Source organism: Mus pahari, chromosome 9 (genome assembly GCF_900095145.1).
Source record: "Mus pahari chromosome 9, PAHARI_EIJ_v1.1, whole genome shotgun sequence".
NCBI lineage: Eukaryota > Metazoa > Chordata > Mammalia > Rodentia > Muridae > Mus > Mus pahari.
The window spans coordinates 41261469-41280163 of record NC_034598.1 but is presented as its reverse complement, the minus strand read 5'-3'; the positions used below and the strand labels follow the sequence as shown (position 1 = coordinate 41280163).

The following is an 18695-nucleotide window of genomic DNA, read 5'->3' as shown; positions in this document are numbered from 1 at the left end:
TCAATAGCAGCTAATTCCCCTTCAAAGGCGAGGTGTGTTGGATTCCAAACAATAGCAGCTAATTCCCCTTCAAAGGCAAGGTGTGTTGGATTCCAATCAATAGCAGCTAATTCCCCTTCAAAGGCGAGGTGTGTTGGTGGAATCTTGGCATCAAGCCATCCTCTCCCTCTCTCCAATGCCCATTGTGGCTCACTCTCCAGCCCAGCCGTCCCCACTCCCACATATACCCCGTCCCCTCCTGTTCAACAGGCATGCCATGCCAACATCTGGTGGCCTCTGATAATGCTGCCTGCTCCAACCTAAAGACAAGGACCTGGTTTCTTTGAACTTGTTTGGATATTGGTATCAACAGCAGCCATTTCCTGTTACATTCCTGTATGCACGGTGAACATCTCCCTCTCAGAGACCCACTGGCTGTAGCTTCCCTTTTGAGGTTTTTGCCCGTTGGGTGGACCCTTCCCATTTCTTTTGGTTTATCTTCATTAAGACCATGCTTTCCACCCGCTGAACACTGAATGCTTTGAGTATACTCACAACATTTGCTTTAAAAAGGTGTTTATAGGCTGTCATCACATGGTTCTTATTAGCATCCTTGGCTATGTTTTAATGTTTCCTAATACCAACGATTCCCAAGAAACAGATCTCAGTTGTGATCCTGCAGAAACTAGGCTGTGTCCCTCTCGGACAGCTGCTCCACAGCCTATACCCACTGAGGAATTGCTGCTATCTCCCTGCTGCCTGCTTTATTCCAAATAGCCCTTTTTAAAAAGGATACTAATCTTATTGGGTTGGGGCTCTCCCTCCTCTAGTAAAAATCTCTTTGCACTGAGTGACATTTGCAAAGAGCTTCTTTCCATGTAGGGCCATACTCTGAAGTATGGGGCTTTGGAGGTCAACATGGATAAGCATCCCTTCTATAAGACTCTGACAGCATGTCATGAGCTACTGGGTGACACTCCATCTCTGCCATATGGCCACACAGCCTGCAGCAGAAAAGCCCTAACCCTAAACCCATCTCCCTACGAAGAACCACGTAAAGTGTTAGCCATAAACCCACCTGCTACCTACTTTAAGTCCCTGCAATCAGAGAGTTAATCCAAGACCACTATACATTCCTTAGTAACCCCAGGAGCGGGGAATGTGGGAGGACATGGAGGACTCTCTCCATTCACAGGAGTTTAGAGCACAGGACTATAACACCAACCTCTCAGATGAAATGAACATCCTCCCTGTGTCACAGTCCCTGCAGCAGTCCCAGAGTAGTATGAAAGCCAGTCTCGAAGAAGGGACTTCTCATACATCAGTGATGTGGGAGAGGGGTCCATCTGCAGCCATTCCATGCCACAATTGCTACCACAGCACCTTCACTAGCATCCCCTATCCCATATGCCCATACCACAGTCCCCTAGAAAACAGCCCTTTATCAGCATCAACCATCACACCATTACCAACATTCTCTCGGAAGTATCCCTTCCCTGCATCTCCTTACCAACACTCTCCTGTCAACACTGCCTGACAGCCGTGCACTCATTAACATCTCATGGGATCTACCAAACATCACTACATTAATATACTTCCATCCGTGTCCATAGCCCTACATCCTTAACCATATCTGTTGCAAACAGCTCCAAACCAAAGTTCCTTCACCATTGTGCTCCTACCAGCGGCCTCTCACAACTGTCCTGTCACCAGATCTCCTCACCATAGCACCTACCACACACACACACACACACACACACACACACCTCCACAAGCCTAATGATATCACTACCTCTGGATTAGAAGCAATCTGCTTCTCCAACACCAGCATCCCCTCCCATCGTCCTTCCTCAAATTCTCCCCATCAGCAGCATGTCCTTACCATCCCTCTGTCAACTTCTCTTCACGCCCTTCCCCTTTCCATCACTTTCCTTCAACTCACTTCCTCCCACCTCCACATCTGCCAATCATGGCTTTCCGATCACCACCTTTCCCTCAGTACTGCCCCCTTACTAAGTTACTCCACCCCAGTCACCTCATCAGAATCATCTCACTACTTTCCCTCGTCAGGATCCACTCCCACCTTCCCTTCACCAATATCATCACTCATATTCCCTCCAAGAGAACTCCTCACACATAGGACCAAACCACATTACTCTTACTGTTGTGGCCCTTCCAATGTCCCCTTGCTTATGGGCCTTTAGACCTCTATGGTACTGGCTTGGGTCATGAGTTCAAGTTGTGCAGTAACCGAATAGGTAATAACCAGTCCCTACCCACCCCCCAAATGCACACAAGAACATTTCAGATGCTCCCCTATACCATACTAGATTTCTACTATGGATGCTGGCTGTACCATACTAGATTCCTCTCCATCACAGTGAGAACAGCCAATCTCCCACCCTGCTTTGGGATCATCATAGCTATTGCTCTAGTTAGTTTTCTTTCCTCTGATAATACAGGGACAAAAAGTAACTCTGGAAGGAAATAACACACTTGGCTTATACTTCCATGTCACAATCCATCATCAAGGGAAGTTGGAACAGGAGCTCAGACAGAAACTGAAGCAGAGGCCATAGAGGAATGCTGCTTCTTGGCTCCCTCCCTCTGCCTCATGCCCAGCCAGCTTTCTTATCCCAGGACCACCTGCCTAGGATTAGCACCGCCCACAGTGGTCAGAGTCTTCCCACATGACTTAGCAATCAAGGCAATTCCCCACAGATTCAGCCACAGGCCAATCTGATCTGGGCAGTCACTCAACTGAGACTCCCTCTTCCCAGATGATTCTTGGTTGTAGACAAACTAAGTAGGATGTCTCTTCCTGAAAATAATAACATGCCTAGCCACTCCGCCTGCATGTTCCTGCAATAGACATGCTGGAGGGAAGAGTGTTAATCCAACCTTCTCTGCCATCCTGCAGCCTCTCTGGGTTGCTATTCCATTTCTGGGTTACAGTATTGGGGATATGGCTAGGGTTGGGACCTAAGTCCAGTAGGGGATTCCAAATTTCCTCTCTGCCTGAGGAAGAGATAAAGGAAGCTGTGCCCTGGAGAGAGAAGTCTTCTGAGCCACTTTTGTGTGGCTCTTTTGTGTGTAGCGCAAAACCCAGGCTAGGCTGGGATTTGGGTACTAACCTCCTCAATCCTCGATGTCCCTGGACCTAAGGAGAAGAATACAGGATCCTCATCTGTCTGCTTCCTCTCAAGACAGCCCCAACACTGGGTGGGACCCACATTTGAGACTAGCAGCTCAGGCAGCCATGAGAGATTCCATGGGACACAGCAATATACCAATGGCCTTTGTACTGGCTGGTTTTGTGTCAACTTGACACAAGCTGGAGTTATCACAGGGAAAGAAGCTTCAATTGAGGAAATGCCTCCATGAGATCCAGCTGTAAGGCATTTTCTCAATTAGCGATCAAGGGCCCATTGTGGGTGGTGCCAAACCTTGGCTGGTAGACTTAGGTTCTATAAGAAAGCAAGCTGAGCAAGCCAGGGAAAGCAAGCCAGTAAGTAACATCTCTCCGTGGCCTCTGCATCAGCTCCTGCTTCCTGACCTGCTTGAGTTCCAGTCCTGACTTCCTTTGGTAATCAGTAGCAATGTGGAAAGTGTAAGCTGAATAAACTTTCCTTCCCAACTTGCTTCTTGGTCATGATGTTTGTGCAGGAATAGAAACCCTGACTAAAACAGCCTCTGTGGTCCTCTCCTATCTGCAAGCACCGCCATTGCATGGTTCTGCATACTGACTGTGGAAGGCTTCCCCCACAAAGCTCTGAGCCAATGACCTTCACCACTGAAATTTCTTGGAATCCTAAGCTCCAAAAAGGAGCAACCCCCCTGTGCTGGTACCACATCGGCCTTTTTCAGCCTAGTCCTTCCAAAGCTCAGGTCCTGTACCCTCCATTCTACAGGAGTGAGTTCAGGGACTCAAGACTTACACACACATCCTCTGAAACTCAACTTGCTGCTGTGAAGGACAGAGAATGAGCCCTGAGAGATGCTTAAGCAAACGCTCTTCAGAGGGCAATAGGGGGGCAAAACCATTGAGTCACGGTGGTCATCTTTGTCCTGTCTCCAGCAGAAACGCTGGCATTTTTTTTATACACAAATTGGCCAGGGCCCCTCACCGGAACTGGCCCGGCCCTTCCAAGCACCTTGTTAGGTACAGTCTAGTTTGTAGGAACTTCCTGCACTGAAGGATTCTACCCCTTAGCCTGCAACGCATGTGAAATGACTGCTTGTGTGGCTTCCCCTGGTTGACTATGTCCCCTTCCCAGAAACAAATGACTTAAATTTCCCGATAGCCCATCTGTCTTTAAAAGGCATTGAGATTCCCTGCCTCATTTGAGAAGAATGTACCACATGCTGTTTGCTTTTTATAGCCCGTGTTAATGAGTACAACCATACTTGGGAGAGCTTTTCATGGACTGGGACATCTGAAAGCCATTGGGATGGTTTATTAGTAATAGGGACTAGAGAGAAAGGAAGCGACAAACAGGACCTCTGAGGATGGAGGTTGGGGTGAGCCCCCCGAAAGGTGGGATGGAAGGTAGATATAAACTGTCTGGTGAAGGAAGAGAATGCCCTCACAGTCCTTAGAAGCCAAACACCCCTCCAATGGGAGGGGAGCATTACTGTCTCTGTTCCTTGCTACGCGGCTGTGCTGGCGAATTGTCTGTCAACTTGACACACAAACTAGAGTCATGGGAAAGGAGGGAACCTCAACTGAGAAGATGCCTCCCTAAGATCTGGCTGTAGGGCATTTTCTTACTTAGTGATGGATGGGGGAGGGCCCAGCCCTTTGTGGGTGGGGCCACCCCTGGGCTGGTGGTCCTGGATTTTTATAAGAAAGCAGGCTGAGTGAGTTATAAAAGAGCAAGGCAGCAAGCAGCGCCCCTCCAGAGCCCATGCATCCGCTCCTACCTCCAGGTTCCTGCCCCGTGTGTGTTTCTGCCCTGACTTCCTTTAATGATGAGCAGCAATGTGGAAGTGTCAAGCAAATAAACCCTTTCCTCCCCAACTTGCTTCTTTGCTCATAGTGTTGCATCACAGTAATGGTAATCCTAAGAATCCAGTGCTTAGAGTCTATTAGTGCTGGGTGCATCCCCCATAAATCCTACATCTGGGAACTCTGGGGCTGGGGCTTCTAATTCATTGCTCCCAATTGCAGTCTCAGTCCTTGACCGTGGGCCCCAAACCCAAGCACACCAGGGAGACTTGTGTTCAGAATTTACTAGAAGCCATGGATAACAGAGGGTATTGGGATACCACCACCAGTCAGATCCTTCCATACCCTATCCCAAACCACCTCTGTTGCATCTTCTGATCCTGCATAGACAGCGGTGCGTAGAGCCCCAACCTGACCCTGCTGATGTCATGGCTGACTCTTCCCCCCAAGCAAGGCTTGGACCACTTAAGATAGGTAAGAAATACTGAAAGTTGGACCATTCACTGGGGGGGGGGGGTGTCTCTTCACTCCTTCCGGGCTTCTAGGCTACCCAGCACCAGTGCAGCCTGGGTCTTGGCTTCCTGCAGAAGGCTGGAGATTCGATGGTGTGTCTGACAGACAAAGAGAGATATGTCACCCTACAGCTTCCAGGCTTGCTTCTCCTGACAGAGAAATCCCAGGTTCCCACTGCCCCCTCTCCATGACATAACCACCTCACAGTGACTAGGGACATCTTAGACAGCTACTCCTAGATTTCTCAGTGTGGGTAGGAGCTCAGGGGATAGCCACAACCATTGACCCTCCATAGACTTCTATCCAAGATTGTTTGTTTGTTTGTTTGTTTGTTTTTGCTTCTCCCCAGACTGCAAAGGGTAGAGCTGTGTCCATAAGACCCAAAGGGGCAGAACTCACGTGGTTCATACTGTCTAAAGTCAGTCAGGGAGGAGCTGGACCCAAAAAGATATCCAGTTGCTAGCATCCCATATAAGAACTGAGCCCTTAAAAAGGCATTTTTGAAATACCCATGAGTCAGATGCTTAAGAATGGAGCAGGGAACACTTGTATCTGCTGATTGACAGGGACTTCCTGCAAAGCAATAGAAATGCCTTGAAACTTGCTAGAGTGGTGGCTATATACTATTATGGATGTGCAAAAACTCTACTTTGTTGTATACTTTAAAATTGCAATTTGTATGCTCCGTGGAATTTACCTCAAGACTACAATAAAATTGTCACATGGCTGTTAGGAATGCTGGGGTTCAGTTCATTTCTTAAAGTCGTTGTTTTTTCCAGTCCCTAGGTGTTGGTGTTTGGGGGTGGAGAGGGGGTGCCAACCTGGAGTGGTCTAACTTTCAGTTCTACATAGAACAGGGAATGTCATGTGGGCATTGGGGCGCTGTCTAACAACTCTTAGCCAAGCAGGACCTATGGGAAGGAGAATATCAAAGTATTCCATCAGGCATCTGGTCACTCCATCCCCATGGCCCTTGGATGGATGGATGGATGGATGGATGGATGGATATATAGGTAGGTAGGTAGGTAGGTAGGTAGATAGATAGATAGATAGATAGATAGATAGATAGATAGATAGATAGATGATNATAGATAGATAGATAGATAGATAGATAGATAGATAGATGATAGATAGATAGATAGATAGATAGATAGATAGATAGATAGATGATAGATAGATAGATAGAAAGGGCCTGTTCCTTCAGGTGACTAGTAAGAGTCAACCCTGACCACAGTAGACATGGAAGATCCCTGGGTGGAGCCTGGCATCACATCTGCCCACCTTCTCTTTAAATACATCATCCGTCACATCCTTCAGGTTGATGAGCACGTTGAAGTACGCACCAAACACACCTGTCTCCAAGGCTTTGGCTGCCACCTGAAGAGACACCAGACAAAGGGGTTGGTTCTGGACCCGCAGCGCCTCCACACCCATTGAAAGTCTCACCCCTCGTGTCAAGACTGAACAAGCTGACCCCTCCTACAGATTGCCCTACAGGCAAGGACTCCATGCAGACCTGCATGCTCTATACCATCAGACCTGACCCTCCCTACCCACAGAGATCAGGCCAACTCTGGTCATTGTGGCCTGAGACCTAAACCTGAAAAAGGAATCCTCTACTAATTTGAAGATACAGCTGCAGGAGGCCTGAGGAAGCTGTGAAGGTGGGAGGAGGCCTGAGGAAGCTGTGAAGGTGGGGGTATGCTCTAAAAGCTGTCAACCCCTCTGAACTTGCCCTCGGGAGCTGTCTGTCAGCAAAGTAGGGCCACTCCCAGGATAGAGGATCACTTCTCTGGAACCTCAGAACTAGATGCTGAAATACCCTGCATACTATAGGGTTTCTGAGTTAGCTACAGGAGTCATAGTGTATGGCTCTGTTTTGTCCCATCCCCCACACTGGACACAGTTGAGTGATGTCTGCTTCCATAGACTGCCCGGGATAGTCCTCAGTATATAGGGATAAGGGTGTTCTGTCTATAATTGGATATTGAACAAGACTGTAAACACCACCCGGAGTTTCTGTGACTCCCTGGCACCATCTTACCTGCAGGTCAGACAAGCAGGACAGGTTCCCACAGTGGGCCAGCTCCTGCAGCGCCGGCCATAGCTGGGACACAGTCTCTGCCAGTTTCAGTGGCACAGCAACCGCCTGTCTCAGCCCCTCCTGCAGAGCACACGCACGCCTAGAACCCAGGCAGTGATGTGTGAGTTAGGAGGACAGAATACATTCTGTGCCAGCTCTTTAGACACTGAGACCCATGGTCAGGTCCAGCAGGAATGCCTGGCCAACACAGTGTGCTCACCTGTCTCTCTCTTTAGGCGTGTTCTTGGGCAGCTTTATTGCCTCCTATGGGGGGGGGGGAGAAGACCAAAACACACATGGTGAGCAGCCATGAGCGGTTGTGTCCCCTGGCCATGCTGGAATGGCAGCACTGACAGCTAAGGGCCACATGAGCAGCATTTACCCACAGCCTCCAGCATGGGCGTTTCCCACTGATGTGCATTGTGTGCTACAGGCCAAAGGCAAGGATGCATTCTTTGGGGATGATGTTTCTGTTGGTGTCCATGACTTGTGGGCCTGGGTACCAGGGTCTGGGTGTCATAAGCCCCCCTGGCCACCTGGAGGAGACAGGTGTGTGGCATTCTCTGGGAACCTTGTTTCTCTAGGAAAAGACGCCAAGAACCTTTAAAGATCCCCAATAAAGGCCCCCCCGAATTCTTCCCAGCAACAGGCTCTCCTGGTGCAAATTCCAATTTAAAATGATGCAAACAACTTTGTCACCCACAGGAGTGACACTGGTGCCTTCAGTGACGCCCTGAGACCTTCACTGCCGTGGTGCCAATATCTCTTACTCTGGCCATCAGTAGACCTGGCTTTTCTTCTGAATGGCTACAGGTATGGTTTGTAATGTCACAGGAAGGGATTCTGTGCGGGACAAGTGCTGTAAACCTGAGCCTCCCACACAATACCCTTCCATCTTGCAGGACAGCCATGGCTGACAGCAGAGGCTAAGCAGACACAATGTCCACAACTAGCTTGTCACTATGTCACAGTACACACCTCTCCTCCTGCGTGGGAAATGTGGGACTCAAGCTAGCTTCTTGTCTGCCGTGACCTTCCTCCGACAGCCCACCTGGTCAGTTCTGTTTCCCAACTTGCTATGAGTTTTATTGTTTTTGTTTTTTTTAAATTGTTTTGATTTTGATGAGAAAAGTATACATAGCTAGCATTTTGCTTTTAGAAATGTCTTCCATATATTGTGGCTCTTGCCTCATTTGTTTTTTGTTTTTTTTTTTTATAAAATCCATCTTCTTGTTGTTCATGAGGGATTTACACAAACTTCATTTCATATTATTTTTTATCTTCTTGTATGTTTTTGATGTTTATTGACTCTCTTCCTTGTTGGCTTTCAATCAACTTTCATTTAGCTGACTTTAATAGTTGGCTTCTTGAGTATTCATCTTATTTCTTACTTTTAATTTGTGATGTGAGGGTTGTCTCTGAATTTCTAATATTTGTATCAACACTTATTTCTCTTTACGTCTCTGTGTGTTTACAACTCTGTCTGTGGCTATCTCTCTGTCTCTGTGTGTCTCTGTGTATTCGAGTGTCTCCATCTCTCTCTGTCTCTGTCACTCAGTTCTTATCTCTGTTTCTACCTTCACCGTGTCTCTGTTTATGTACATCTCTGTCTCTGTGTGTCTATCACTGTGTATGCCTCTCTCTCTCTCTCTCTCTCTCTCTCTCTCTCTCTCTCTCTCTCTCTCTCTTTCTTCCAGTTTTTGGTTTTTTGAGACAGGGTTTCTCTGTGTAGCCCTGGCTGTACTGGAACTCACTCTGTAGACCAGGCTGGCTTCGAACTCAGAAATTCGCCTGCCTCTGCCTCCCAGGTGCTAGGATTAAAGGCGTGCGCCACCACACCCAGCACTCTGTGTCTCTTTAAGTGTGTGTCTCTGTATCTCTCTATGTCGGTCTGGATATGTGTATCTCTCGCTTCTAAGCATCTCTTTCATCTTTTCAGAGTTGGGCCCTGGATCCTCGCCACGTCCTCTGATCTGCTCACAGCCTGTCATTATTTCTCAAGATGGTTCTTCCACCTCCAGACTCGCCTTATGTTTCCTATTATCCACAAGGCTGAGGGATTCTTTCCAGTCTAAGGCTCTAATCTCCAAGTTTGTTCTATGACCTCCTTGGAGCTCTGGCCTGCTTGGGTGGTCAGGAAAGGCGGTGGGGCGGCCCCTGCAGCTTGCCCCTTTCCAGGGCACAGTGCCAGTCTCCATGGTGGACCAGATGAGCTACAGGCAGTAGACTTCCTTCCTGCGGGTCTTAGAATCTAGGGTTCAGCTCTCACACATCGCTGGCCTGGAAGCCAAGATTCTGGCTAGCCTGCCTATGAGAAGCGTTTGCGCATGCACTCAAGGTTACCAGCCTCTATCCCTCCAGGATCCCCAATTCCAGGGTCCCCCCCCCCCACTCTGCGGTTCTATCCTCCAAAGCTTCCTTCTCTGGGACAATGCCCATGCCCTCCAGGACTGGACCCTCAAGCTTGCAGAAAGTAGGGACTCCTAGGACAGAGGCAGATCATGACACCTCCCGAGTGCCCCTGGCCTCTGGCTGCAGATTTGCAGGCTACTGTGGCTAACCAGCCTAGGCCTGGTAGTTCTGCACACTTACCAAGCAGGCAGCAAATGCCCTGGCATCAGCGTCCACCAGTGAAGTCAGCTGGGCAGAGGCTGTGTGGAAGGGTGGGATTAGGCGCCGCATTGTGGAATCCAGGTGATCAAACTGGCGCCGGCCATAGGTCATCTGGCCCACCATAGAAGCCAGGGCTGCACCCTGGTAAGGTGAAAGATGGGGGGGGGGGGGCAGGGAGGACAGGGGACAGGGGTTGGCAGATCCTGGCCAAGGGACTGCCCTGTCCTCCAGCGAGGAACAAGTGCAGGGAGATGAACTGTAGAGTCTCAACCTACAGGGTCCCCCACTACAGAGTCCCCCAACCTGATTCCTGCCCTCCAGTATATCCTATTCTGCCCCCCAAGCCCCACACCATCCTGGGTCCTGCCTACTATAGCTCCTCCCTCAGGTGCTCACCAGAGCGGCAACAGCTGCTGCTACAGAACCTCCTCCTGGGGCAGCAGAGCGGGCTCCCACCTCCCGAACAAAACCGCGCAGTGATGTGTCCAGCAGGCTCTGTTCTGGTCCACTATCGGGGACTAGGTACCTACGCAGTGGGAGAGACTTAAAGAAGGGGAGAGAGACACTCTAAACCCGAGCCCCGAGCTAAGAGCCAGGAGAGAAGAGAAGCGGGCTGGCAGAAAGGGGCGGGACTGAAGCATGAGGGGGTGGGGGTGGGGTAGGGGCGGGGGTGAAGGGATCAGGCTTAAGGTATGGGGACCAGAGATGTGAAGATGAGGACGAAGTAGAAGACGTGGGAAGAGGGATAAAGCAAGTAAAAGGGGGGCAGGAAGGGAACGGAGTGGAGGATTTGGGGCGGAGACATGAGGCCTCACTCGATGATCCGTTCCTTTGGGTCGAAGGGCGCCAGGGAATCCAGGCCCAGCCGGTTCACCACCTGGAGAACAGGCATCCCACCTTAGCCCGCTGCTTAGCTTTGCTTCACCTTGACAAGTTTTGCCCACACTCCCTTCCCAGGAACCTAACCGATTCGCTTCCTGCCAGGTTGAGATCCACACAGAAACACCCCATGTTCCCAGGGAAAACAAGGGAGAGAAAAGGTCTCCCGCTCTTCCCTCTCGAGGAGCCTCCAAGGCCGTGAGAGGGGCAGGGGCCAGCTAAGCCCTCTTCTTGGGACAAGATTCTAACTCTTCTACATATGTATCTGGAGAGGGAGTGGGTGAGTGGGTGGAAGAGCACCCTCATAGAGGCAAAGGGGAGGATGGGATGGAGGGGGTTGTGGAGGGGTAACTGGGAAGGGGGATATCATTTGAAATGTAAATGAATAAAATGATTAATAAAAATAAATAAATGCATAAATAAAAAGAAATTGTATTTTTTAAAAAAAAATCTAACTCAGATTCTAAGAGATTCTCACAGTCAGGGGCAGCCTTGATTTACCTCAACATAAATATGAGGAAAACTCTCCCATTTAAGATTAGAATTCATCCCAACTAAGACCATTCGGCCCTCTATGAAGCCATACATCAGTGTCCGCATGCCTCACGTTCTAAAAGCAGGACGGGGTGGGGGCGGGAGGGGACACACCCCAAAAGTGGTTATAGAAATGGGTAAGGGATGTCACCCGAGAGCTGGGATGCACAGAATTAGCAAACAGTGGGGAATATTTTCTCATGGAAGGATGAGAAGATAAAACAATGTCTCTGTAAATACATCCCCACCCCACCCCCAAGCAGATCTCAGGCTTATTGAATTGAGCAAAGGTGTTGTAGGTTAGCAGAGATGCTTCCAAAGAGAGTCATTCGTAGATGGGACCAGGGGAGGTATATGCCTGGGACATATGTATCCAAATCCATAAACTGTCAGGTATAGGGGTGTAAGGAACCTGCTGGAGAGGGCTGGCAACAGACATGGCTCCTCACAGGAGTGGCCAGCCTGGGATTTAGGAAAGCAGAGAACATAACATTTATATAGTACAAGTCACAAAGGAAGGTGGGGTAATGTTCTTCTAAATGGACAATGAAAATGGAAACTCTTCTAATCACAAGTCTAGGGCTGGCAGCAGAACATGGTTAGTGAAGTGCCTGCCACTCAAGCACAGTACCTTGAGAAAGATCCCCAGGACCCATATCAGAAGTAAATGAATAAACAGAAAGAAAGAAAGAGGAAGAGAGAAAGGAAGGAAGAAAGGAAGGAAGGAAGGAAGGAAGGAAGGAAGGAAGGAAGGAAGGAAGGAAGGAAAGAAGGAAGGAAGGAAGGAAGGAAAAGGTAAAAGCCTGTCACAGTGGCAAGGACATTACTTATAATTCCAGTGCCAGGGAAGTGGAGACAGGAGGCCTAGCCTACTTGGTGAGTTCCAGTCAGTGAAAGACCATGTCACACACATGCATGCATGCATGCACGAGAGTGCACATGCATGCACATGCAGATTTGGGATTTGGGGTGGGCCCTTCTGGAACTATCGGCCTGCTCCTAGAACAACTCCTACAGCCTCCAGGCCTCCCTTGACATCTCCCTCCACATGTCCCAAAACAAAAACAACAACAACAACAACAACAACAAAATGAGCACAGCCCACCAGCCGTATCCGATGCTCTTCCTCCAGAACAAACAGCTTCTCTTTGTCACAGTAGAAGGCTGCAGCATCCAGTAAAGCCTTCAGCGGCACCAGGCCCACCAGCTGCGAGCCCACCACTGGGAGATTCAGCTCCTGTGAGACAGAGGCGAGGTCAGTGCCTCAGGGCTTCCGGGTATCAGAAGGGTGTGGGATGCATGGTCTTACCCACCTGAGCATCTCTGCAGGCCTCCTCAAACACTGTGTGCAGAGCTGTGACCTCAAAGTCCAGGAGGTTTGTGGACACCTGAGCCAGGTTCTTCTCTTCCAGGTACCAACCGATGCCCTGGACCTTTTTCAGACGTCCAGGCTACAAAGAGATGCATCCCCAGGCATAGGCTAAGAATCTCATCTCTGGCTGACCCCTGCTCCCCAGCTTCCTTTGTGACTTGTGTTCCCTAGCCAGACAAGTCAGGCAAGATGACCCCAGGTAACTGGGTTGACACTGTGACTCTCCCTGCTCTTTCTATCTTCCTTGGTCTGGCTAGAGAGATGAGGCAAAAACCTCACTTACCACATGAAAACTGAGGCCCCAGAGGCCAGGTTTGGTGCCGATCTCTCACCACATCATGTTCTAGAGACCTAGGGATGCTGATGTGGGAGGTCACGGGAAGTCCCAGCTCCGATATGGTCCATCTTCCACCCACTTGCTATATCAGTCACTCTGATCTACTCTCTTTGATGACCTAAGGCAGGAACTCTGACCTCACCTTTGGAAGAAAGGAAGGTCACTACTCTTCACTTTGTGCTTATAGATAGCCGATGCTGCAGGAAGCCAGGCTCCTGGACCCTCCCTGCTTACTAAGATTGGAGATTGGGTCAGATGGGATGAGGGGGATCCCTCCAGGTATATCTGTGTCCCCTGTGTCTGATATGGACTCCAGGGACGGGATGATCAGGCTAGCTGATGAGTTCTATGCAGACCTGGTGCGGACAGAGGCATTGTGTGTTGGGTCGGGGTGGGGTCTGGGGGATAATTTACTGAATCTAAAAAGACATGGGATTGTGAAGATTTCTGGGACTGCTAGGCAGCTGTCTACACAGAAGCCTGACCCTGTCAGCTTCTGTGGAAATGTCTGCTAAAAACAAGGGCGTCTGGGGTTGGAGAGATGGCTCAGTAGTTAAGAGCACTTGCTCCTTTTCTAGAGGACCTGGGCTGGATTCCCAGCATCCACATGATGGCTTACAATCATAGGTAACTCAAGGGACATAGTATACTTTCTGCCACACATGCAGGCCAAACACAGACACATAAATATTTGTTAAGGGGCTCCTCAAGTTCAAACAGTGAACTCTGATCCTGAGACACCACACACACACACACACACACACACACACACACACACACACACACACACGGCTGTGACACTAAGGTAAACAATCTCCCCAGGGGATTCCGAGGAAGATCCCTAGGGGGATGAGAGAGCAAACTGGAAACTACCCACCTGGTCTTTCCCTCGGCCCTGCTCCCGCAGGTTAAGAGCAATGCGGTGGGCCTGCTCCTTGGTGCTTAGCAGGTTGATATTGAATGCAATGAGAAACTTCCGTGCACCCGTGACAGTAGCACCCCAACTGGGGACAAAGGAGCTAGGGCCAAAGTCTGGCACCCACTCGGCCTGTTTGAGCTGTGGAAACATTTACCTGGGGGTGAGGAAAAGGGGCCCTGTACCTACCTACATTCCCCAGGGGGGAAATGGCAGGGAGGCCACCCTCTCACACCCTGCCACGTATGTGGGGGAGCACCTTCTCAGGCAGGGCCTCATACTCTCCAGCCCGGATGGCCGGCAGGGTCTGACGACTGGGTGTCTGAGCTGCCTCACCATAGAGATACACTGAAAAGAAACCCAACCGGTCAGGTGCTTAGCTGGATAGAGTCTAGTACTCTCAATCCCACAGGGACCCAGGCAAGGTGGCTCCTTCCAGCTTCAACTGGGGGTAGATCTTCCTTGGCTTAACTCACTAGGCAGCCCTGCCTTCTCCATACTCTTGGAATGGGAATTGCAATGCAGATGCCTCCGGTCCGCCCAGAACCAGTGCTGCTGCAGAGCGCATACTTACAGGAGTTAGGGTAGGATGTGTGGGGAGCGCTGATGGAATACTCTCAGGTTTCTGTTTTAAAATGTTTTGGGGGGACTGGCGAGATGGCTCAGCGGGTAAGAGCACTGACTGCTCTTCTAAAGGTCCTGAGTTCAAATTCCAGCAACCACATGGTGGCTCACAACCACCCATAATGAGATCTGACGCCCTCTTCTGGTGTGTCTGAAGACAGCTACAGTGTCCTTATGTACAATAATAACTAAATCTTTGGACCTGAGCAAGCAGGGCCAACTGGAGCGGGCAGGGTGGACCAGAGCGAGCAGAGGTCCTAAAATTCAATCCCCAGCAACCACATGAAGGCTCCCAATCATCTGTACAGCTACAGTGTACTCATACACATAAAATAGATAAATAAATCATAAAAATGCTTTTTGACTGTGTGATAAACCTGTCCTCAGAGAAGAAAAGACAGCGCTTGCTGTACACGTGGGTCCTGGCCTCGACGTTAGCTTGTGTTTACAGCAGCAACAGGACCTGGCTGGACCCTACCTATGCTGCTGTGTGGACTGCCTACCCTGGTATCTCCCCACAAGACTATGCTATGCAGTCTGTGTCTAGTTTGTCCCGTATCATTTTCTTGATCTAGCTAGTTTCCCAAAATAACCTCCCCCATTTTTCACATATGTATAGTGTACCCTTGTGTATGCCTATTCCTGCCTTTGTGTAGACTCATGAACACGTTTACATATAAATGTAGAGACCCAAGGAGTAATCCTTGATCATTCTCCAGCTCTATTCACTGGGGTGGGTCTCTCACCCTGGTATGTATGGCTAGCCTTGCTTACTAGATTATTCTGTCTCTGCTAGAAGGGTGGTACTACAAGTGGGTCCCCACACCCATCTGGCACTTATAGAGGTTCCTGGACATCTGACCTCTGGTCCTCGTGCTTGAGTGGCAAATGGTGAACCCACTGAGCCACCCCCCCCCAGCCTCCCAATTCTTTGTTTTACAAGCCATGGTTTCTTACTCTCCAGGCTCAGCAAGCTAAACTGCTTCATCACGTGGTCAGACAATGTCCAGCAAGCAGAACGGGACATGCTGCCTACACTCCGCTGGGGTTGTGACTCCATCTGGTATTTGTCTAAGAAAGAGGGCTGGTAATGGGGCTTCTTTTTTTTGGTAATTAATCTGCATTATTTTTGTTTTATTTTGTTTTGTTTTATTGAGATAGGGTATCTCTCTGTAGCCCAGACTGTCCTGAAACTATGGAGCAAGTTGGCCTTGAACTCACAGAGATCTGCCTGCCTCTGCTTCCTTAGCACTGGGGTTAAAGGTATGTGTGTACCACCATGCTAGGCATGGTCTGCACTCTTAAAAGGTGTCACACTCAGAGAACCAGAGCGCGTGTCGGAGACTGGAATCCGGACACTCACCTGGTACATTAAGTTCTTCTGCCAGCCGCTGCCCAAATGCCTTGGCACAGAGTACACACTCTTCCATGCTGACATCCCTCACCGGGATGAAGGGACACACATCCAGAGCACCCATTCGAGGGTGCTCTCCTGCGGGAGAGGGGGCGGGGTTGTCATCCTTACAGCTGACCACAGAGGTGATAGAAGCCAGCCTCAAGTGGTTGGCAATAGCAACTGCTCCTAGGGTGGCCTATCAGGGATGCCACAGTATGTGGCTGGCAAGAGAAGGCCCTTAAAGCCATGGAGAAGGGTTCGAGCTTGAGGAAGCTGGGTATATATATATATATATATATATATATATATATATATATATATATGAGCTACAGTGTACTTATATATAATAATAAATAAATCTTTGGACCAGAGTGAGCAGGGACTGAGTGAGCTGGGCTGACTGGAACAAGCAGGGTTGTCCGGAGCGAGCAGAGGTCCTAAAAATTCAATTCTCAACAACCACATGAAGACTCACAACTATCTGTACAGCTACAGCGTACTCATATAGATAAAGTAAATAAAGAAATAAATCTTTAAAAAAAAAAAAAAAAGTGCAAAAGGATCACAAAACCTTAGTGAGACCTTGCCAGGCTGAAAGTATCTGGCCTTGGAATGCCTCCGCCTTCCCTGGGAGGAGAGCATCCGCTCCACATCCAGAATACTGTGCCTGGCTCCTCTTAACCTTGACAAACATGCTATCTACTCCTGACTGTGACCTCTGAAAGCCGCCCCTAGAGAACAGACAGAGGTCATGGCCTTTTGCCAGGCTCTGTGAGTCCACTAACCTTTGGCTCTGCCCATCCCCATCCCCACCCCCCACCCCCCACCACTGTGTTTGGTTTAGAGGCAGTTGACACATTTGCTTCCCAGCTCTGTGTTCTCTTCTGGCTCCCCCAGGCCTTAGTCTAGTCTAGTCAAGTCTTAGGTCTAGTCTTGGGATGAGGGAGCCCCTGTTGATGATCATAGAACCACTGGATCCAAAAAGAGAGGTACCCACTCTAGAGCGCAGCTGATCTCCACAGCCTACGTCCTAGGGCCATCTCTCTGCCTTCCCCCCAACCCGTTCCTGGGAATAAACACCAAGGCCATGCTTGACTTACACCGAATGGCCATGCCCTGGGCCTGCCCCTCAACTAGAACGCCTTGGCACCAGCTCAGCCTGGAAACTGAACCACGCGAACCCCGGCTCAGTCTGAGCAGTCTCACCCTTGTGCTTGCTCATGTCGATGAGCTGCGAGGCTGTACGTGCAGCATTGAGGGCCCCCTCAACCACACACTCTGGCTGCCCCACGAAAGTGTAGACAGTGCGGTTGGTGGAGGGTCCGGCATCGACGTCCAGCAGCACACAGCCCGGGGTCTGGGAGATGGCTCGAGAGATGGCATCGATCACCTAGAGAGAGAGGCCAGACACCGTGCCTCAGTCCCCACTTGGAAAGGCTGTAAACCCACACCCACATGTGATTTCCAGGTAGTTTGACCCCCCCAAAGAGCTGACCTTCATTTGTCCAAGAACCCACATGGTACAACAAGAAAGCCCCCCCCCCCTGCCGTGGCAGTGGCCATGATCACCCCAGGCTCAGGTTGGCCCAGAAAAAGAAATAATGGGCCTGTTGCCAACAACCAGATACTCAGAGAGGGTGGACAGAGTCACAGCCTTCTGGTGAGGACAGCCAGGGTAGGGACTGTCTACTAATATGAGAAAGAAGCCAGATGAACTGAGAGGTCAAAACTGGGGCCCAGAGTCCAAACCCTATTCTGAGGACTGCTCTGTGCCTCAGTTTTTCTATCACATAAGGGGGTTGATAATAGTGCTTGCCTCTTAAGGCTTCAGGGGCAAGGCAGGAGTTAATAATATATGTGGGGGGGGTGACCTTTCCTGTGACCTGTGCCCTCTGCATCTCTATTCAGGGTACTTCGTTTTTAGGTAGGAACATTGCAGTCAAAGGATTTACTAGGCCCCTACCAGGAACACTCCAAAATCCCCAGGCCCCCTGCCATTCCTCCAGAGTGTTCCAGAGCTGACAGAAATAGCTCCTGGGAGGGATCCAATAGGCTGTGGCTCTGCCTGTTCTGGGAAGGCAACCTTCTCCCACACCAAACTCACTCCCTTTCTGGGGCCAGAGCACCCACACAGCCCTGGAAGGAGTCTCACCTCCTGGTTGTTCCCCTCTGAGAAGTTGGGGACACATTCCACCAACTGGGACATGGCCAGCACCTGAGTCCAGAGGTTCCTCTCAAGAGGCTGTAGAGGGACACAGAGTGACAACTCTCTGATGGCCCTGGGGCCTTTATACCTTCCCACAGTTAGTTTCTTATTAACCAGGGACAGTGCGATGGGAGCTGAAGAATGCAGGGGTGTTCTCCGGGATGAACTAGACGAGAAGAACATGAACAGTGTCCGAGGGGCACAGGCCGAGGATCCCAGGAGGCCTAGAGGGACAAAGTTCAGGCTAGGGCATCAAGCCAACTTGAGCTCAAGGCCCAGCTTGGGCCAGGGTTGC

The 18695-nt window shown here is 49.9% G+C and overlaps 1 protein-coding gene across 1 annotated transcript; it reads right to left on the bottom strand.

Moving 5' to 3' along the window:
• Positions 1 to 5196: 5196 nt before the first annotated feature.
• On the bottom strand, positions 5197 to 18440 carry Ftcd (formimidoyltransferase cyclodeaminase). Its single transcript, XM_021205700.2, has 14 exons — positions 18347 to 18440; positions 17401 to 17584; positions 16162 to 16290; positions 14434 to 14522; positions 14136 to 14315; positions 12863 to 13000; positions 12655 to 12786; positions 10952 to 11013; positions 10533 to 10662; positions 10116 to 10277; positions 7744 to 7787; positions 7485 to 7623; positions 6722 to 6817; positions 5197 to 5538 (listed from the first exon to the last, which is right to left on the bottom strand). Exons 1-14 carry the CDS (start codon positions 18398 to 18400, stop codon positions 5452 to 5454), a joined length of 1626 nt encoding a protein of 541 aa, XP_021061359.1. The 5' UTR covers positions 18401 to 18440; the 3' UTR covers positions 5197 to 5451.
• Between the last annotated feature and the right edge of the window lie 255 nt (positions 18441 to 18695).